This window comes from Pygocentrus nattereri, chromosome 19 (genome assembly GCF_015220715.1).
Source record: "Pygocentrus nattereri isolate fPygNat1 chromosome 19, fPygNat1.pri, whole genome shotgun sequence".
Taxonomy (NCBI): domain Eukaryota; kingdom Metazoa; phylum Chordata; class Actinopteri; order Characiformes; family Serrasalmidae; genus Pygocentrus; species Pygocentrus nattereri.
In genome coordinates, this window is record NC_051229.1 from 14,679,356 (window position 1) to 14,701,729 (window position 22,374).

Here is a 22,374-nt window from a genome sequence, read left to right on the forward strand (position 1 = left end):
TGAATGACTGGGTCAGCACTACAGGCAGCCTGCTGGGCTCAATTTTTAGCCCACAATGGCCCACGACTGGACCCACATGGGTGTGTTTGCAGGGTTATGCCATCAGCTTATCTTGTCATTATAGCAGTAACAGTAACATTTAGATATTTTGTTAAATGTTCATCTTTCTGTATGTCACAGAGCATGTGAACAAGAACAAAGCACTTCACTAGAAAAAAGTTGTTCCTTTATCTTTGTTAGTTTCACTTTTTTATCAGAAGCACCTACCACACAGTTGCACTTTGTAGGTTTTCAATTAATGACTGTATTATGACGGTTAATGCACAGTTGATCAATTTTATCAGTGATTCTTATCAGTATTCAGGTTCCTTAAGATAATAATAAGATTTTTGTCTCAATGTGATATAATGGAATAATCAGAATCAGAATCAGAATCAGACTCAGAATCCTTTATTGATCCCAGAGGGAAATTGCAGTTGTTACAGTTGCAACCATTTATATAAAAGAATTTATATAAACACTTTAATAATTTAAAACAAACAATATATTTTATATTAGCTGGCATATTCTCTTAATCACTATGTTTGCGCTAATGGATAGTGTTCAAATATTTGTATAACACAAAATTTTGGGTATGTTTTAAGTTTTCTTTACTCAGTTCAAATGATTCATTTTGGGCCTTATACAAATATACCAAAATAATTAAATTAATCATGGTGAAATTTTATGATTCATGGAATAATTTCTTGATGAACCAGTTCAATTTAAATGATTTTATTTTTCCCATGAAAAAAATCTACAGGATATGGCAGCCGGCTTGTTACATAGGATTTTCAAAGTTACCAGGCTGAGCCACTTTTCACCAGCAGAAAAGATGAAAGATTGGACTCGCCACTGTCAGAACAAAACCTTGTATCTCCTTTTACTTTTTAGTTTTTGGCATACTTTGAACATGCCTGTTGCCTTTAACATTGTGTGAACATTTCATGATAAATGGACCAAAAGAAACATCCCAAAATTACTTGTCTGGTTCCACTTACATTAAAAGAAATGTAGGTTTTTTCTTTCACCTGTAAAGTTACCATTTTGGAGATGCAAGGTTTTGCTCCTACAGTAGTGATATATAATGACTGCATGTATGTATGCTGCCTCTCATAATACCCTAATATGCATTTATGCATGGTTGGAGAATCAATACTTGATTAGAAAATGGTTTTTTTACAGATTTTATTGAAGAATTAAGCCAATAATAGGTAGAGCAACAGACACATCATTACACAGCTGTTAAATGGATATCATCGCTCTCCAATGAAAACCATGTATCTCCATTTTTGTTGATTTTTAGTTTTCTGCATTATTTCAACTCACCAGTTGTTCTTTACATTGTGTGAAAATTTCACGATGAATGGACCAATAGAAATGCTCTAAAATCATTTGGAAGAAAATCTCTTTACATTGACTTACATTGAGAGGTAAGAGAGCTTTTGCCCTCTCCTGTAAAGTTAATATTCTGGAGATACTTCTTTTTCATTGGACAGCGATGATATGGATCCTGAAGCATCTGATTATTACAGGCATGTGTTTAGTCAGTGAGCTATGCTACGTGCTAGACAGATGAATGGCAATACCCTTCTCATAAAGTCCATACAAACACCTTACAAACTGAGCTCTCATTCTGATCTCATGAAGAATTCAATTGGTTCAAACTGAAAATACTTTGCTGGATTTCATACAAGTGGAGCTGTAAGAAAAGCTTTAGCCTCTAAAGCCCTCACATTAACAATCTGGAAGTTCTCCACACAATTTTTGAACAAATTTCTGATCAGAAGATCAGAAGTAGAGCATGGTCTACAGCAAAGGCACTAAAATGTCACACCAAAGTCCAGTCTGTATACTATGTGCTATCCATAAGTATTCTGGAAAAATTATTCTATTTTACCTTTACTCCTCAAAAAGTACTCCTTATAGAATCAGGTGCATAGTTCATGAAAGAACTATCAGGCATTTAGGCAACCAGAGATAGGCAATATCAAATTGTTATCAGAACAAATTACTTCATTATACACATCAGTATTTGCAGAACACTGGTCAATTGCATGTTTCATAAAAATAGAGATTTCAACCAATTGTGAGCCTCTAAACAGCACATCACCAAATCACAACTGAGAATCAAGGTGCCAAAATGGTTCTTTGGAGCGATGCAATGTAAGAACTACTTTTGGTTCCCTAAGGAACCTTTCAATGGATGGTTCTTTAATAAACTACCTCTGTTAATGAGACGTGAAAGTGTGAAAAACCTTTCAGTTTATGTATAGGTGTCAGTTCCATACCAATGAAAGGATTTTTCTAGAGCGCAAATGTCCAAACCAAGAACCGTTTTAGGAGCAATAATTTTTTTAAGAGTGTAGTAACAATGATTTGATTGATTTTAACCCATAATTCCATTATCTAATTTATTTTTTACCAATTGTTTTTTTTTCAGCATTTATTTAGCACTACTGTTAGCACTACTGTCTTTTGACTTATGAAGATGTCTTCAATCATTGCAATATTAAATGTTTACAGCATCGCCCACCCCTTGTGATAACTGTATTATGCATCTGTCAGCTACACCACAAACTGGTGAATTTAAACTCTGAAGTAAATTTGAAAAGATATCTAATAAACATTATCCACAGTGTTCCTTCCACTGTCTTCCTCCCACCTCATTTTTTCAGGTCCTTTTGGAACCCATGTGTTTTTGGACAGAGCATCTGGACCTGCCAAATTGTTTAGGAAAATGAGTGAAGTGTTCTCTCCATCCCTGCCATTCACAGGGCACACCTGTAATTTAGAAAAGAATGTCAGCATCTCAGCTGTTCCAAACCTAACAACTTTAAAACAGCAGTTCAAAAACAGAAGAACAATTTAATAATATAGTGACATATGGAACAGACCATGAGCTTAGCCATTGTTTCATCCACTCCTCTTATCTTAGGTTCCTTCTCTGCAAAATGAAACAATAACAAATAAAGAACATGACACCAGATTGTGATGTTCACAAAATGCTTTATGAAAAATAGGGAGATAAATAAACATCCACCCGTCATTTATTTAAGTCCCAGTCAAACCATCCATTAAATCAGTTTCCAAAACTGGAGTTCAACAATTATTAAAAGGTACAGAGAAAATAGGACTCCTAACAACAGTGCAATACCTGGTAGACAACCTAATTGTCCCCAGGAGATAAACAGTAATTCAAGCTCCACTCTTACTTCAGATCTAAAAAAAAAAAAAAAAAAACACAGATGTTTCTGTCCATCCTTTCACTGAGAGAAGAAAAGAAAATAATTAACTGAGAGAAGAAAATTTGCGAAGTACATAAAGAACCTACTGGTGTTCTCAGAACAATGGACTGACCACTCCAGAGACCAGACCTCACCATCACTAAATGTGTTTGGGATTACTTGCAGAAAATTCAACCAACTTCTTAGACTGAACTTTGAAAAACACCACCCCTTTGAAGAAGTGAAAGCAAAGATTCCAAAAAAGAATGGAAGGTCTAATCAAAGACAAAGATGGACATGTTGAATCCTAACAAATGATTATATTTACTTTTTCTGCTTCTTTCTTGATGCTGCAAAATGAATAACTTTTACTTAACAGCCATTTTGACTAAAAATTAAATAAATGAAGGATAGTCCCTGACTTTTATACAACACTGAATGTAACATGATACATGTTTTATACAACATGAATGTAAGAAATTTAAACCATGGGTGAACAATTGTGTCAGTAGCTGTATGTTGGTAGTTGCTGCAAGCCCCACACTATAGGCCCAGGGCAATTGCATTGTAAGATCACTATACAAAAAGTCTTAAAGTTGACATATGAAAAGTGACCTTCCTCTCCAGAAGACTTTTTATAAGTGGTGTGAACTGAAAGTGAAGGAACTTACTACATTGCTCACGTATCCTCCGTAGTACCAAGACAGTTATCAGTAAAAACAGCAGTGCTCCACATCCTGTCAGGACAGTCTTCCAAGACATGTTACTGAAATGATACAGCAAGAATACATTTTCTGAATATAGTAGTTCCGTTCTGCAGAGCAGATATCTATACAGCAAATACTGTTGTTGATGCATTTTCAGTGCTCATAATCAACAACATTGTTCTGACTTTGCAATAGAATTAGAATGTGATTAATGGTGTCTTGCAAATGCGTGAACTAAAACAAATGGCACTGTGAAAAATCAGATTATCCCAAATGCAGTCCATCAACCAACACATTTGGTCTCTTTCAAGCCAGCTCACAAGCTCTATTCTTGCAGTGATCTTGAAGAATGGCAATATAAAATACAATTTTTACACAGACCAAGAATAGGGCTCTTGTACAGTCTTATGACAAAGGGGCAAATGGGTAAATATGGTACAAAGGTCAGACAGCAGGGGTGCCAGATAAAACCCATTAGTAAACAGTATAAGTATGTTTCAGAAATGTGGTAAAAACCTGTAAAATTACAGTAATTAAATTTCTTAGAAATACAGCTTTTTAATGTAATTCAACAGTTTCACTAGTTCATCTAGTTATTTTGACATACAGTATTTTACCATAATAATATCTATTAAAATTAATGCATACACCTGTGAAATAAAGGAGATAATTTGTTTTTGTGAATTTACATTTATGTAAAATAACAACAGCAGTGTTAAAAGTACATGTATGGTTTATTTATAGTCACGTTACCTTTTTTCAAATTTACCATTACGGTTTATTTGGGTACTTTATTTACAGTATCCTCTAAACCACATCAGCAAGCCTGCGTAGACTTAATAAAGGGATGGATGAAACATTCTGACACAAAGTGTAAGTTGGGACACCTAAAATGAAGCTGACATATGGGATGTCTGGCCACACTTTTATGAATGGTAGCTCCCATCACTTTTCCAATCTTGGCTTTTTGAGTGGGCATAACAGTATACTAATAAAAAATAAAATATATACATTTATCATATACAATGTGTAAAGTCACAGTCAAACTAGACAATTACAGTTTGCATTGCTTGAAAAATGGGCATGATTGAGGCTGGTCTGGAAGATTAGCAACAAAGACATTCCTCCATGTTGGTGCAGTTACAAGCTAACTAACTCACTGACTTTGAGACTAAAAGTGAACATAGTTATGTGAGATGATTATACACTCATGGAAGTGCAGTGCAGCACACTGAGTTGTACTAAAAATGTAGATAACTGTTATGGTTGGTGGTGGTGAGGCTATAGCTATCCTCGCAGTTAGCAAGCAGGCTAACTCATCTAAAACAAACAGTAAAACCCTAAAAGCAAAGATAATAATATAGTCTCCTGACTGACTGTACTGACTGTTTCTCATGAATATAGTCTCCTGACTGATTTCTCTTTCATGTTGCTTATAGCCAGTAGGGAAGACAGTAAAAAGTGGTTAAAATGGTTAACATTTCCTATATCGGAGGTTCAGTGGTATATAGCAGTAGCGCTATTGGTAGATAATGCAAATTGTTAAAGGTTTTAATGAACAGCTCAAGCACACAACAACCACGGTATGGATAAGGACTCTTGCCCACAGTACAGTAGACTGAGCTAAAAATAAGAGAGAGAGAGCAGGTCCAGTCACCTTTTGGAGTCCTGAGCCTTCACTGCAGAAGGATTCTGGGTTGTTAACCTGACTGTTGTGACTGAGGGTGCTGTTGGAAACAAAGCTGACATAGATTATTGAAAGTGTCCTAATAGGTCCATGAATCCTGAAGATATATACTATATAGATTATATAAAACTATATAATAACTGGACATAACTTCAGTTACTTCATGAACTCATATTTGCTACAAGCCTTTGTCTTGACACAAAATAATATGTGTTATAAGGATTTATTCTTTCCATTAAGCTAATGATAATGCTTTGCTAATAATGGGCACATACTTGTGGTTGGTCTTGGTGTGACTAACACTTGAACAGTGGCTTGGTGCTGGCCAGCTCCGCACCAGTACCATCCTGCATCCCGCATCTCCAGATTCTTCATCGTCACGGTAACAGTGTCCTTCTTATCGTCACTGATGAGCAAAGACCTGCTGCTGAATGTTCCATTAAAGTCTGTCACCTTGCAGGAGCTTACGTGGCCACTCCTACACCACCTTTTCTCGCTCTCTCTAATGTAAAACAACACAGATGAACATTTCCTGAAGAAGGCTTTACACTCATTATATTGGAAATCCCGACCTTATAGATATACCCATGCTAGTGTAGAGTTAGAAACTATTCCATATGCAATAAGTGTTAGCCATCCTCTAGCTGTTAGCTGGGTGTTTTTAGGGTGGAGGAATACTCTCAGTCCAGAAGTGGCAACAATGTGTAAAAGCCCCAGCAGTAATACTGTGCCTGATACACATTAGCCACTACAATGTCAGTATTGCTAACAGGGTTCCAAAACATTGGTGGGCTGCATTCTAGGCTGCTATGTGATCTAAGGCTATTCCAGTCAGAAGCATCCTTTGAGTACATATATAATTTTCAAGGACACTAGCAGAGTATCCTTCACAGTCTCCCTACCGACCCGTAGAAAGAAGAAATGTCAGCAAATTAAACATTTATGGCATTTTGGCTGACGCTCTTATCCAGAGCGACTTACAGTTTGATCAACTTACACAGGTAGGCGAAGGTAGTGTTAGGAGTCTTGCCCAAGGACTATTGGTATAGTGTAGGGTGCTTGTCCAAGCAGGGGATTGAACCCCAGTCTACAGCAAGGCCTTGTAAAGGGGCCAGTGACTGGAAACAATAGGGCCTTTCTAATTCAGTGGAAAGTTACTACATATTTTGCTCCTGTTTCTCTAACTCAGGTCCTGATGATCCCAAACTATGCACATTTTCATTGTCTTCTCTGGCACAACTGAATCAATTATTTAACTAATTAACAAGCTCCTGGTGGTCTGGAGCAGGTGCATAGAGTTGGGAAAACAAAAATATTGCAGAGCATGGGGTCTCCAGAATTGGGATTGGGAACCCCTGCTTTAGTTCCTAATACACATGAGCCAGGTAACCAAGGCCTGCAGCTCTCTGATCAAGCAGCTCAAGTGTGTTGGGATGACAAAAATGGAGAGTATCTGGGTGTCCTCTAGGACTGGACTGAAATGTATAGCATGCATGTTTACTTATGAAACATTAGCTACAATAAAGTTGGCAACTATTTTGGTACAGTACCTGTATCTCTCACTGTAGAGGCACTTAACACTGACACTGCCGCCCTCCTCCCCACTCACCATGCTGGTCTCTACAGACATACCTGATAAACCACAAAACTGCATCATAATACACACGTCTTCATTCACATTATGGTGCTCTATCTGAATAGCAGAAATGCTTGTAAGTGTCTTTATGACCTGAACAGTTTTTTATTCTTTTGGTCTTAAAGTGCCCTATGAAGAAAAAGAAGATTTATGATGTGCTCAAGTGAACACACTGGACCTGACTATGCTAGTGCTAGGTTATAGGTTATAATATTAGTATAATTTACCACAGAACATGCTAGATTTTGTATTTCTGTCACTCTAACACAGTCAGTACCTTGACTTTAGTTACTTGCATTAGACAGCTTCAGTGAGACATACTATGCTCCGCTACTTGCTACTATGACAGCTCTACACAACACATTAGATAGTTTATTAGATATTTTAGATGTAATTAACAGAAATTAACAGAAGAATCTCCATAATTTTTCTTGTTTAGTGGCTAAATATATTGTTACTGTATCTCAAACAATTTAGCAGCATTAGTGCAGATATGTTCTGTGACTGTAAGTTTTCAATTGCCATGCTGTAATCCTCTCATTAGCATATTTTAGCATATTGGGCCATGATAGCTTTAAGCGTATTGAATTGCTTTCATTTATAATACTTGATGTTTAGTATAATGAATGTACTTTGATTAACAGTTTTATCCACATACCATGTATGACATTGATATAAACGGATGCAGTGCTGTCAACGTTCCACATGCTCCCAACTTCAACCCCGCACCAGTACCAGCTTGAGTCAGCCTCCTTTAGGTCCCGCATAGTTACCGCAAACACATACTGGGCCGGGTCATCAGCAATCGTTACTCTGCCCTTCCCAACTGGAGTGGACTCCAGGTCGTCTGTACGGGCCAGGCTGCTACAGAACTCCCTCATAGAGCCCTGACACCAGTACTTCACATTGTGGGTGTATTGAGGGTTGTAATGGCAGGGGACAGTCACTGACTGACCCTCTAACACTGTCAGGTCTCTGACTGTGGTCACAGTGCATAGAGAGCCTATAGTGAGAAATAGACGATAAAATCGATGCAAAATCTCAGAAAGCTGACCATCTCATCTTTGCATAATACTTTCAGGATATGTCATTTTGCCCAATACATAGTGTGCATGTAGTATGTACTGTACCAGTGTATAGTATATTGCATACTGCACCTCTATTTAAAGTATACTGCATACTTGAATAATGTTCAGTATACTACATACTGAACAGTGTTCAAGTATATATTGTATACTGAACACTGTGCAAGTAAACACACATTCTGTCGTAACAAAACCTTGTTTCCATTTTTGTCAGTTTTCAGTTTTGGACATAATTTGAAAATACCTGTCGTGCTTTATATTGTATGTGAATTTCATGATGAATGGACCAAAAGAAACATCTCAAAATGACCTGGAAAAAAGTCTGGTTCCATTGACTTACATAAGTAGGTTTTTTCCTACTCCTTTAAAGTTACCAATTTGGAGATACAAGGTTTTGTTCTGACAACAGTGATATACTGTATCACGCATATTGTACCAGCATGTACTGTATACTGTATATAATGTATACTGAGCACAATTGCAGTACATACTGTATACTGAATAGTGTCACAGTATATACTGTATACCAAATACTGTACCACTATTTATTGTATCCTGCACACTGTACCAGTACAATCATATGCAAAAGTTTTAGTACCCCTGGTCATATACGTTTTATTGAGTTCTAAAATTAAATTTGATCTGTGCAAGGGTTACGGCATATTGAATATTTTATATTTGATATTGCCCCATATGCTAAACTCGGCAAATAAATACTAATTGTGCACTAAATTTAGCAGGAAATGTCATATTTACGTTTGCTCTTTGCAGAGGATGTGTTAACTTTCACTTAGAAAACAACAAAGCATGTAATTTGACTAGAGGTGCTCATACTTTTGCATATGACCGAATCAGCAAATTGCATATACTGAATCAGCAACTGTATACTTATCCTCATAGTAGTATGCAGTATAGTACAGTGTATGCAATAAATCACCATGATGTGTGTACTATCCTACAGGTTCACATGTCCAAGTCCATGTTACATGCTCCTGAAATGGCTGTGCTATCGTAAACGATCACAAAGAAAATTGTGGCTGCATAATGGAACATCTGGCGAGAGTAGTGTATCATCTTTGGTGTACTGAATCTTCTTTCTGTTTTTGGAAATGTCGATATGTCAGAGGTATTAGGATTTTTGAAGACAACCTTAGTTTCTGAAACATAGGGACTTTAAAAAGAAGGTGGTCTTGTTTTAAAATGAGTGCTAAATAAAAAGGTGCAGACTTTGTTAGATGGTTACTTTTGAACAATTCATGCATCTAGCATCAGTGACTTAACAAAGTAACCATTTAAGGTTTTTTGCTTGGTCATAAGTGGAGATATAGCAATGCAAGTCATGTTTGCCCATTTTATGACCTTTTCAGTCAACCTGTTACATTGTGGTACTGTATGGTTCTCAATGGTAGCATGAATTTTATTTTTTAGTACAGTGTTTCTCAGCCCTGATACTGGAGTACCACTGCCCTGCCACAGCATGTTTTCCTTATTCTGAGACCCCTAGTTTTTACTTCAGACAGGCTTGTTAAATATGTCACTAATTGTACCAAGTGTGCTGGGAGCTGTGGAAACTCTAAAATGTCCCAGACCTGGACAAGCCCTTCTTTAGGTATGTTAGAGCAAAGAAAAACACTAAAACCCCAGGACCAAGACTGGGAACCACTGGTGAAGAAGATCACCCCCTACCACTGGACTAATAAGAGTGAATATGACAGGCATCTGGTCATTGTCAGCATTCTTGTTTCATTTTCCTCAGAAAAAAAAGAGCACTCTCACATCCTGTCCATTCTTCATGGTCCTGGGTTACTTTGAATATTTGTTTGACGACACCCTGCCATGAGGTCATTTCCCTGAACAAGATCTGTTTTCACTGTAGTGTCCCCTTTTAATCTTTTGTTTATTCCCAATAGTGTGGCTGTGCAGGATTTTTTGATGGCTTTGATAATTAGAGAAGAGTCAGGGGTCACTTTAGAATTAAAAAATACATCTCTGTAAACAGAATTATTGCTTATATTTAAAAGCTGTAGTACAGTACTTCTCTTCTTTCATTGTTAAGTTTCAGGTGGAAACAAAAAAGTAAAATTTGTGAAATGCCCAGCAGAAAAAGTTGGCCAGTCAGGAATTGTATTTCTCTTTGGTATGTATCAGAGATATGGCAATTTGGCTACTCAAGCTCTCCTATTAGTTAGCACTGAAAAGGAGGCCTAAGACAGTAGATTATGTGACAGAGAAATCAACAGAGGAATCAGTCAATCACGTTATGATCTCCAATAGGCAGGACCAGTTACTGAATGTAAATATGAGCAGAGGCTGAATCAATGGGTTATTAGAAAGGGAAAACACCAGCAGGAGCTCAGAGGCCTCTCTAGTGAAAGAGTCTCTATGAAACAGCTACAGCTTGTAAAGTTGATATCTCAAGTCACCATTTCTCTTGATCCAGTAAGCAGTTGAAAAGAAGTTGAAAAATGTCATGAACAAGGTTTTACACTCGATGAATAACCATGACAAAACCATTAATGATACAGTAAGTTATTGTAAAAAAAAGTCTGCTACGGTTGCATTTGGCTTTAGAAGGTAAGATTGAATGCTGGAAAGAGCTTATGCTGCAAAATAAAGGGGCTGGAGTCAGACCTTCAAGTCTTTCTTCAACCATGCTATCTTTTAATTTGTCTAAAACTCTTGCCTGTCATTTGTTTGTTTTTTCATGCTTCTTTTTCAAATTATTCAAAAATTTCAAAGAAGGAACAGTTGCACAGTTAAGCAAAAATCTATTTATTAAATATTTTTAAATTCAGGTTTATATACTGCCACAGCTCAAATACATTGATTTACTATTGTTTGTGGGTTTTAAGGCAAATACCTGGAGATAATAATTTATTAAGTCATATATTTAAAAAATGTAATAAAAATACTTGTTGTCCCTTTTTTGCTGCCCCACAGTCCAACTTTGGGCAGCCCTCTAGTAAAATAAGTGAATACACATGTAGACAAAATCATTTTTAAGATAGATAGATAGATAGATAGATAGATAGATAGATAGATAGATAGATAGATAGATAGATAGATAGATAGATAGATAGATAGATAGATAGATAGATAGATAGATAGATAGATAGATAGATAGACCCAGGTTTCCTATTAAGTAGATTTATTTCCAGTAAGTTCAAAGTTCTTTCAGTTTGGTTGCTAGCTTCTTGTCTCTGTTTACAATTGTAAATTTGAGAAAAGGTCGAAGAGCGATGTTATATTAGTCTTGGCATGTTTTCTGCAAATGGGCAAGCTTGTGACTGGCAGTCATTGTGACATTTTCCAATGCAGATAAATGAAAAGCTCTTCTATCATGAAATGAGTTTAAATATTTAAGGAGAGGTAAATGGTTTAATATTTTTTTTGCTTCTGTAAATAGTTCTGTAATAATCTGCCAAAAAAAGTCATGCCTCACCTTTACCATATGGGAAAAAATATCCAGACATATCTTTTGATATATTTGAAATACATTTTAAATACAGTCACTTCACTGTTTTGGAATATCTTTAGGATTGTTTTTTTTTGTTTTGTTTTTCTTTATTCCAGTTTCTTAATTTTAAATTCTAGCAAATGAACATATAATATGGAAAAGTGTTGTCGGTATTGATGTCAGTATTGATTTGATATATTTTTTTAAATACATTTTGTGTGATTTCTGTCTAGCCACATACACACCACATACAATGCAAAGTCAGTATCACTCATTCAGTTCATATATATTTATGTTATACCAGTGATATTTGTTAAAACTACATACAATTGAAAAAAAAAGAATAACAAGTACAAATAAATGCATTTTTTGTCTATGTTCATACATTGCAAACATATGTATGATAAATACATTAGGAATATGTTTTTTTCCATATGGGTTTAAAGATTTTTTGAGACATGTTGACATAAATGACATAAATAATCTCAAGGCATCTTGAGGCATAATGACAGCTGGGTCTTAATATATATGCTATTATATGTGTCACAAACATCAAGTAAACCATGAAGTGTCTTTTAGAATGGTCAAAACAAGTTAAAGGGGTTTACTGTTAGCTTAATGTTAACAAACAATTTGAATCTTTTTGGGATGCTAACAGCAATTAGCAATATACCAGAGGTGAAATTTGTTTTGGCCACATTTTGACATTTATGGCCTGAACTGAAGGCCGAGCTCTAATGATCATGGTTTGCCCCAATACAAACAGTACAGTTCATACAGCCAAGAATAAAAAAGCCAAATATAACTAAGCAAAAACATATAACAAAGAGTAAACATACATTTCTTGGCAGGCTATATTATAGAAATGATCCAAAACCGTTTAGCTGCCCCTCTGAAGCAACATAACTATACGTCCAGCAAGGAGGCCACTCCTACCCTCTGTCCTACTTCCCCCACAACACTTTGTTGTTAATGTTAAGATTACTACTTTACAAAATTTTAGTTCTGATTTTGTCCAAAATTTATATGGTCACCATATAACACATGGTAAAACCTGTCATTGCTGTATTTTTTCAAAAGAAACTGAAAATAATCATCTGAACTAGTTCTTAAAAATCATTACATCTCTTCCTTAAAAAAAATTGCTCTCAGAAAACAGATTTGCTATAACATCTATCAAAGCAAAAAGGTCTGAAGCCACTCCAGGGAGATGAGTCACAATTTTGCTTTGTTGAACATCCCACTAAAGACGCCGCTCAGGGTTATTCAGTGATCTACTGATCAATTCCAAACCCTAGATCACCACCACAGATAAAAAAGCACACTCATCTATATTACTTGCCCAGTTTTGAATACTTTCGCAATGAGCTCACTTTCAGCTGCACATCCAGATGGAGAAAATCCTGCCGGACACTGAGCATTAAGAGTCAACATCTGCTTCTGAAACTCGCTAACAGTTCACAAAGACGATAAAATCTCACCTGGAAGTTGGTGAAGGAGAAAAACAAAAAAGAGGAGTGGAGTCATTCTGAAGAGTGGTGGGGGGTCTGCACTGGCGTTCTTTCCCAAGCGCCGCTGTTATTAGAAGACTTTGTGCTGCACTTACTTTCACTTCCCTTCTGCACTGACCAGTTCCAGATGTGAGGCACTCTTTAACACTTTACGCTCCAGAACCTAAATACCACTGTATTTACACTTCTTAGAGAAACCAAATAATATATATAACATATTATTATTTATATATGTATGCAGTTTATTTAGTTTATTTGCTTAATGTAACATATTGGAGAAACATAAAACATAAAATGTGGTCTGTGTGCATATATTTATGTATGCATGCACGTATATCTATATCTATATCTATTTATCTATATATAGAATATATAGAATATATTTAGAATGGGATTTATATATATATATATATATATATATATATATATATATATATATATATATATATATATATATATATATAATCCCATTCTAAATTCATAGGCATTAATATGGAGCTGGTCTCCTGTTTGCAGCTAGAATCCAGCTAGAGTCCTGCTGCAGATATGCAAGACTGTGTCTGTGGGAATTTGTGTCCATTCATCCAGAAGAGCATTTATGAGATCAGACGTTTGGCATTGGGCTTAGTGATGTAAGAAATGAATGCAGCTGCTCAGCCATAGAAATTCACACATTTATGCTGATTTTAATGCCACCTGAGGACTGGATGACCCCAAGTGCTTATCAAAGACAAACACTTGAAGTACTGTTTATCTGATGGTAACAGTTTTGGAGGTCTACTCATTCTTAACTGGTTGTTACAAGTCCCATTTTCTCTGCATCTTTTAATAATTTGTTAAACTCTGAAAAAACTTCTGTTTTTCCTGTTTATTTTGCATTGTTTTTCCTTCTTTATGCATGTAAATTTTTATATCTAATCTCCTCAGAAATATCTCCTAATTGCCGTCATTTGCACAGTAATATATAAGCAATGTATTATTTATATCTAACACCCGCCACTTTATATTTTAGATAATTTACACATTGTATTCTAAAATATACTTTGTATTAAAATGTGTTATTTCAGGAGTTTCACTAAAAAGAAACATTTGAACTATAATATGTGTTTGACTATATATGGGAAAACAGGTAATGCATGCAGTAATGCATACTATAAGTCATCCGGAAACACAAAGTAAACTGAAATAAAACACTGTTACAAACATGTCATGGTTATGATTAATCACTTTATTCCTGTTGCAGTAACTGAAGAATTTTAGAAAAGTAGAAAAGCTTGTTGTTGAAACAGAAACAGATGTTCTCAAAAAGAATACAACAATCCCCAAACGGACAAATTATATTAAACATAATCATAAACTGCATTTTGATGACACCTGTCAAGGGTCACTGCCAGATGTTGGTCAGCAAGGCATCCATATTTTGTCTCCATATCTGAAACAGATCAAAAGTGAATAATTAGTGCAAAATTATAATATAGTTCATGTGAAGTTACTACAGTCTCGGTTTTCAGCAGATATACTATTATTAGGTGCTCTATTGGGATTGAATCAAATATTGAATTTAACGTATACATACAATTCTTTAAAAGATCAAGATCAATATTTTAAAGAGTTCAATAGAAGAACTAAGAAGAGGATGTAGTTAACAAGGTTATAACAACTTCACCCTATTTTGTCCATATTTAACAAAGTAACTTTACTAAGAACAGAAACTGCATCACTGACCGTGTGAGAAATTACACCGGTTCCATTCCAGAGAATCAGCAGAACATCTTAATTACTGCTCGAATTGCAAGCTCACCTTTTCTTATTGTGGACTGATTTTAATAAGTGAGATGACTCTTACTGTGGACTGGTTTTTATGATCGTAGTGACTCTTAAAGGACCCATATCCTACATTTTTCATGTCTTTTTCAGGTCATTTTTTGCTGTTTGTGTAGTTTATGTACCAAAAATTGTCTTGATCCTTTAGAATTAAAGCAGTTGTTTTTGTTACTGTGCCTTTAAAACTGATATATGTAAATTACCTCTAGGTTGAATGGGTGGACATATAACCATGCTAGTATTTATGATATCAGGGGCAGTCGTGGGCTGGAGGTTAGGGAGCTGGCCCTAAGACCGGAAGGTTGCCGGTTCGATCCCCAGGGCCGACAGTCCATGACTGAGGTGTCCTTGAGCAAGACACCTAACCCCCAACTGCTAGGTTGATAGGGCTGCCCACCGCTCCGGGCAAGTGTGCTCACTGCTCCCTAGTGTGTGTGTTCACTGGTGTGTATGTGGTGTTTCACTTCACGGATGGGTTAAATGCGGAGGTGGAATTTCCCCGGTTGTGGGATCAAAAAAGTATCACTTAATCTTAATCACAAAAAACAACAAACTGAAAATGGGCTGTATTTGATGCTTAGTTTTCATATATGGACTGTATCGAGTAGGGAGTGAATGATATGTCTTGAAATGTTTCAAAATCAAAAAATGTGGTTCCAACTACTAAGCAGTAGACCTAGTTTACCTAGCATCACTAATAGCAATAACACTAAGATGATATATGTACTATTGTCCTTATACAACTATTTTTCTTTTTTAAACTTTTTTTTTTTTAAACTAGGCTGAGATTAAAATAGCATGATGTACATAAGTGAACAGAAGTCATACAGATCACTGTGATGCATGCTGATTTTAAGGATGTCTAAACCAGACAAAACAACTGCAGGCACAGAAATACAGCATGCAGACTTACACAGATTACCACAGCTATACTTCAAAGGTGAGTACAGCAAGCATATAAATTTACATTACATTACATTTATGGCATTTGGCTGACGCTCTTATCCAGAGCGACTTACAATTAGATCATTTTACACAAGTAGGCGAAGGTAGTGTTAGGAATCTTGCCCAAGGACTCTTATTGGTATAGTGTAGGGTGCTTAGCCAGGTGTGGGAAATTCTGTGCATAAGACTATTTTAAGATTTGCAAAAAAAAGTGTGGTCACACCATGTACCTGCAAAAAGTGGCACCAAGTGAAACAGAGATTTTCATTCAGCCAATGAAGTTAACAACCACCAGATGGAGAACAGTGTGGGCGAACAAGAAGTCTGCAAAGGCCCTCTCAGGTGACACAGAGAGGAAATCTCCTTTGTTCTGAGGGTTGATCTGGATACGCAGGCACACTGTACAGGAGAGAGAAGCAACGTTATGCAGCAGTAGACCAGGGTTTCTACACAGCTTTTAAAATCATATCGAGTACTTTTAACATTATTAAAAGACCTCAAAAAAAAAAAAAAAAAAAAAAACATTTCCACTGCTCAACAAACACAAAGAAACTCAACCATGGCATCAATTCATGTGTACCTTAATTGGCTCGACGTCAAACACCTTGAACCCAATCCTTGCATTCTTTTCACCAAGTGCATTCGACTTTTCTGCTGTCGCTGCTGTTTGGATATTTTTGGTCGGCAGACTATTCTGACATAGTTTAACAAATACGACAACTCTCTTCAACATGGTTTTAAGGCATCATCTAAGATTTAACACCTCTAACAGTAAAAAAAAAAATTCAGGCATTTATGATTTTAAATATTTTAAATCTATTAACAACTTTATAAGGATCTCAAAGAACCTGGTAAAACACAAAGCAGCAGACTATGCTCAGATGACTTTTTTTAAGTCACTTACAAAGTCTGGGAATTGTGATACTTTTGATTTTGCTAAAATTCTGCTGAAAATTTTAATGTGAAAAATGTTACTTATATGAGTCAAACCCAACTGTGTGGTAAATATTTAGACAATTCTGCATAAAATAGTGAAAATAGGATCAAACCTTGAGAACAAAATGGATAAATCTATCGACCCACCAGAAAATTGACTCAGAGAGGAAATATACACTTTTCTCAAGAAAAAAATGAGTATTACAATTACTGGCACTCTCAGGTCTTTCAGAAATTCCTGTTAACAAAACGAGAAGCGGCACACTCTTCTTTATTATTTCAGGAACTCTTACCTGCCCATGTATGACTTCCTGATTCACTGCAGGCTGACTGCCCTGCTGATGCTGTATTTATTTAGCTAATTTACATCTCAAATTTGCAACCCAATTCACAAAGTAAACGATCTGTACCTGCAAGGATAAAGGATCCCACAGAGGAAATGAATCCAGACAGAAAGCTGTTGAAGGGGAATGTGCCGACCAGTAGGCAGTAGAGGAACTGAAACGCTCCTGTCAGTAAAATATACAACAGATACGCGTCTATGACTTTCAGCTTGTTCGACGTGCTGCTCCTGTACTCCTCCAAAAAGCGAGATATGACAGCGATCACTGAAAGAGACATTATTTCAGTAGGTTAACAGCCTACTAAAAACCAATAAAAGGAGGTGGAAAATCAGCCAAATGAATGACGTGTAGCCACCGCCGTCAAGTGTGTCACAGAACAGTGTCCCTGCTACAACACGCCCGCGTTTTAGTTCCGGCCTTCTCTGAATTGTTTGACTGCGATGAAGGCGATCTTGTGATACACGGCTTATTCATTAAAGCAACGAACTGTCCTGTAGGTGTTTATCTGCTCATATCATATATACATATGTGTGTGTGTGTGTGTGTGTGTGTGTGTTTGTGTGTGTGTTTGTGTGTGTGTGTGTGTGTGTGTGAAAATAACCATATAGATTAAAGAATTATATTTAGATCCAGATTAAATGTTAACCAGTGAACCAGTATCTGGGATATCTCTGTCCACTGTTCATCCTGTGGCGGTTCAGAAAAGGGAGCGCGTTTGAATCTATTTTGTCAGCGAACTTGTTTTAAAAGTGTTTTGGATTGATGATGAGAATTGTGTTGGAAAAAAGACTGGACATTGCACTGGGGTGCTCAGATGTTTTTATTTTTCATTTTTATTTATTTATTTTTTTGCTTCTGTAAGGACAGATTGGATGTTACTGATTTTCTTTTTGCACAGAATTTAATTATTGTGAGTAAAAGTTATGTACATGAGAAGAGGTGATCTGAGTGTAAGCCTCTTATTATAATATATTGCACTATTAAAAAAAATTGTAAACATTGATTATGATTTATATAATATGTAATTACATCCCCTGGCTGTTGGTTGTTGGATGGTAGGTTGGTGTATACCTGTATACTTATATATACTTATATATATATGTTCCTACAAAACAAACAAACAAACAAAAAATCTCCTCATTCTATGATGCATAGTTGGCACTGTACCCACATAACAAGCTCAGAAATTAGTTATAGAGATTTCTTATTGATCATATAACCACAAAGCTTTATATAATGTACTTTTAGTTTTTTTGTGAAACACGTTCTTCCGCTTTCCAAAATCAGCCTTTTAGCTCCATTCACCCCGTCATAGCGGACTCGCTCGCGGGCGCCCTCTGCTGTTTAGCATTTGAAGGAAGTGTCAGGGCGCCCCTAACCGGCGGAGGGGTGTCGGATTCTGCCGGGAGTCGGAATTCGGCACAGCGCAGGCTCCACCAGCAGCACGGCTACTGAGAGCTGATTGGCTGAGGAGTTGATCATCTGGTTGAGTAAAGACTAAAAGCACTGCTGGAAAGTCCTATAACCTGCGAGCTGAAAAGCGTTAAAATATGACAACCATGTTTACATATTTTAGGCTGTTCTGAAAAACGAGTGCCTTTGTTTATAAAAATGATTCAGCATTTACAAACGACATTTTTTACAAACCGGAAGACCTTTGTTGAATGGAAATCTACAACGAGGTGGTTTTCTCCTGCCGCGCAAGCTGCCGTTACTTGGCTAACTTCGTGCTGCAGCTTCATTTGTACTAAAACGACACATGGAGAGATTTGACCCTGAAGAAACATCGGGAAAGTGGGCAGTGAGGTACCGATAGTGTCCATTGCCCCGCCCCCTTCCTCCAGTCAGCTGACTGTAGTGTACATATTACAAAACAACACCGCTGAACTTAGTGTAATACGTCACGTTTGCTCTGTTCACAGCTGGGAACACAAAGGTGACTACAAGTATATCACTTTAACGTGTTTATTAGGTGTGTTATGCTCGCTACTAACCTGCCTGTGAACACCAGAATGCAAGACGAGAGTGAACTTGAGTAAGTAGCTGAACATTTGTCGTTATTAAAATACCTGAGCTGTGTGGCTGTGTAACCCGTTTACTGCTGCCATTAATAGTACATCATGTTTTTGCTTCACTTGTTGGTTACCATACGTACTGCACTGGTTAATATACGATATAACTATTTCAGTAAGCTGGCTACACTATAAATGCTGACTAGTGCTCTCAGTTGCGAGGTGCAGTCTTATTCATTTGGCCGGCGTTGTGGTCTTGGATTCATGCTGAGTCATGCTGTGAGGTTGAACTGCTTGGTCAACCTGAGTTGAATGCTGTTAGTCATGACACACCTGGTGCAGATCTTTGTGGCCTTGACAGGATGATTTACCTTAAACTTCTCTGCCATTAAGCAATTGTGACTAGTATTAACTGTATTTTTTTCAGTACAATTACAAGAACAGAGATTAGTTTAGGTTCTGGATTATACAAAAAGGTGTCTGTTTTTGTTTTGGACAGTCTAGGGGTTGTTCAAGACTACCCTAAGATAGTATACCCTAAGATGTATAGTTATCAGTTTATAGAGGGATTTCTTCTTCTTCTTCTTCTTCTTCTTCTTCTTCTTCTTCTTTCGGCTGCTCCCTTTAGGGGTCGCCACAGCGGATCATCTGCCTCCATCTCGCCTTATCCACTGCCCCCTCTACTTTCACACCAACCATCTCCATGTCCACCTTCACTACAGCCATAAACCTTCTCTGAGGTCTACCTCTTCTCTTTCTACCCGGCAGCTCCATCTCCAACATTCTTTGCCCAATATATCCACTATTCCTCCTCAACACATGTCCAAACCATCTCAACCTGGCCTCTCTGGCTTTATCTCCAAACTGCTCCACCTTCACTGTCCCTCTGATCTGCTAATTTCTAATCTTGTCCATCCTTGTCACGCCCAACGAAAATCTCAGCATCTTCATCTCCGCCACCTCCAGCTCATCCTCCTGTCTTTTAGACAGAGCCATAGTCTCCAAACCATACATCATAGCAGGACGCACTACTGTCTTGTAAACCTTCCCTTTCACACTTGCTGCTATCCTGCTTTCACACATCAGTCCTGACACCCGTCTCCACCCACTCCATCCTGCCTGCACCCTCTTCTTCACCTCTTTTCTACACTGTCCATTGCTCTGGATGGTTGACCCAAGATATTTGAAGTCTTCCACCTTTACGACCTCTACTCCTTGCATCTTCACCTTTCCACCTGCCTCCCTCTCATTCACACACGAGACACATTATAGAGGGATTTATTTATGTAAAAAAAAATCTCTGTACAATGCAGATATTTAAACAGCTCTGTGTAATACTTCTGATAAAATCAATAATGTCCCCCATTTTATTTCTCTAGCATTGTCTTAAAGTAATGTTTAATACTAATATTCTAAAGTACACTCTTTAAAAATGTGGTTCTTCAAGGGTTCTTTAGTAAAGACACTGGTTCTATATAGAACTGTAAACAGTCAAAGAACCAGCTGCATGCTTAAAGGGTTCTTTGGTTGCTGGAATGGTTTTTCAGATTGATGGAGAATGTGTAGTATACAGTTCTATATAAAACTTTTTGAAGAGGATTCTATATAGCACTAGAAAAGTTCTTCTGTTGTTATAATGTCACCTTTTCACCATGAAAAGAACACTTTAAGCATGCAAATGGTTTTTGAGTGTTCATAGTTCTATATAGAAACACTGTTTTTACTAAGGAACCCTTGAAGAACCATCATTTTAAGAGTGTGTAGTATTTAAACTGTATTATGTATTATATACTGTTTATAAATCAATTTACTGTTTATAACTCTATATTATATGCACTTTATGCTTTGTATTATATAAGTTTCAGTTTGTTAAATTCACAGCCAATTCAGGGCCTCTAGTGAGGAGCCTGATGCAACTAAGTGAAACTCTTGGTTTGTCTCCTGTCGTTGATTTAGATGTGTAGAGTCAAAAACCTTCATACAGTCTGTTGGTTTAGTAAAGAATGAGACATTTGATCCCAGCTCTTAATGGTTTTTTGACAGGAAATATTTTGTATACAATTAAGCAAAATCATTTTAAGTATGTAAATAAGATATGGCATTAAAGAGCCCAGGTCTTGATCTAAGGATTTAAACAGGCTTTTGATTTGCTCTCATGTGTTGTGACTCATCCAAAAAGCAGTCTGGGCTGATAGCTCCCTATACCCCTGTTGTGATTTTTTTTTTTTTTTTTCACATTACATTTTATTGGTTTTCAAAAGCACACATTCAACGAACAACAACAGTGAACATAATTAGCAGACACAAAAGAGAAAAATGTGTAATATGTAAATATATATTTTTTTATAAAAAAGAAAATAATAATAAAAATACAATTATTTATTCAAAACATTTATTATTGAAAGTATTTAAAAAGGCTTAAAAGTGAGGATAATTATAGAAGGCAAAAAAACACAGAAATACATGCTCATGGTCCTATTAATTGACAGGTCTTTATTAAAAAAAAAGCACTTCAAGTGTCCCAGAAACTGTTGTGAAAACTATTGTTTTCTCTTAAGTGTATAAGTAATTTTGCATCATTGTGATTTGGTTGGGCTGACCTCCTTTAGGTATAGGCTGAACAGGCAGATAAATGTAAGTGTATTTTTGTTACATTAAAAAGAATTTATGAAGTTTCATGGCATATTTTATGTATATTGACTCTATGAAATGGGGGGTAAAAGGTATGATTTACTAGTGTTTACACACTAGTTTACCAGTGTGTCACGATTGGCCCCTCCCAGTCCTGTCCATGTGCTCCTGTTGTGTTTGCTTCCCAGTCCTGTCCATGTGCTTTGTTTTGGTTTTCAGTCCTGCCCTCTTGTTTCTTGACTCCACCCCTGATTTTCTCCACCTGTCTTTCCACCTGCCCCTCATTTACCCTCATGTATTTAAGCCCTGCGTTTTCCTTTGTTTGATTTGTTG

The 22,374-nt window shown here is 36.6% G+C and overlaps 3 protein-coding genes across 5 annotated transcripts in view; 1 reads left to right on the forward strand and 2 right to left on the reverse strand.

Annotated features, from left to right (window-relative positions):
* Window positions 1-1,421: 1,421 nt before the first annotated feature.
* Window positions 1,422-13,457, reverse strand: pigr (polymeric immunoglobulin receptor). 2 transcript variants are annotated; one of them, XM_017697077.2, is made up of 8 exons: window positions 13,320-13,457; window positions 7,955-8,299; window positions 7,211-7,292; window positions 5,936-6,162; window positions 5,631-5,700; window positions 3,938-4,032; window positions 2,937-2,986; window positions 1,422-2,823 (listed from the first exon to the last, which is right to left on the reverse strand). In XM_017697077.2, the coding sequence occupies exons 1-8, from the start codon at window positions 13,363-13,365 to the stop codon at window positions 2,659-2,661; spliced, it is 1,080 nt and encodes a 359-aa protein (XP_017552566.1). In that variant the 5' UTR covers window positions 13,366-13,457; the 3' UTR covers window positions 1,422-2,658. The 2 variants fall into 2 exon arrangements, with proteins under 2 accessions (XP_017552566.1, XP_017552565.1); XM_017697076.2 differs by having other exon boundaries at window positions 5,631-5,715.
* Window positions 13,458-14,556: 1,099 nt separating this feature from the next.
* LOC108427100 (dolichyl-diphosphooligosaccharide--protein glycosyltransferase subunit dad1) lies at window positions 14,557-17,785 on the reverse strand. The gene is made up of 3 exons (XM_017697045.1): window positions 17,465-17,785; window positions 16,349-16,517; window positions 14,557-14,781 (listed from the first exon to the last, which is right to left on the reverse strand). The coding sequence occupies exons 1-2, from the start codon at window positions 17,673-17,675 to the stop codon at window positions 16,387-16,389; spliced, it is 342 nt and encodes a 113-aa protein (XP_017552534.1). The 5' UTR covers window positions 17,676-17,785; the 3' UTR covers window positions 14,557-14,781; window positions 16,349-16,386.
* Window positions 17,786-18,940: 1,155 nt separating this feature from the next.
* Window positions 18,941-22,374, forward strand: part of abhd4 (abhydrolase domain containing 4, N-acyl phospholipase B) — a 15,263-nt gene continuing 11,829 nt past the window's right edge. Inside the window, exon 1 of one of the 2 annotated variants that reach the window (XM_017697078.2) lies at window positions 18,941-19,433. In XM_017697078.2, coding sequence (XP_017552567.1) covers window positions 19,378-19,433 — 56 coding nt within the window. In that variant the 5' untranslated portion in view covers window positions 18,941-19,377. The remainder of the gene's footprint in view (window positions 19,434-22,374) is intronic. The other variant, XM_017697079.2, reaches the window with a different exon arrangement.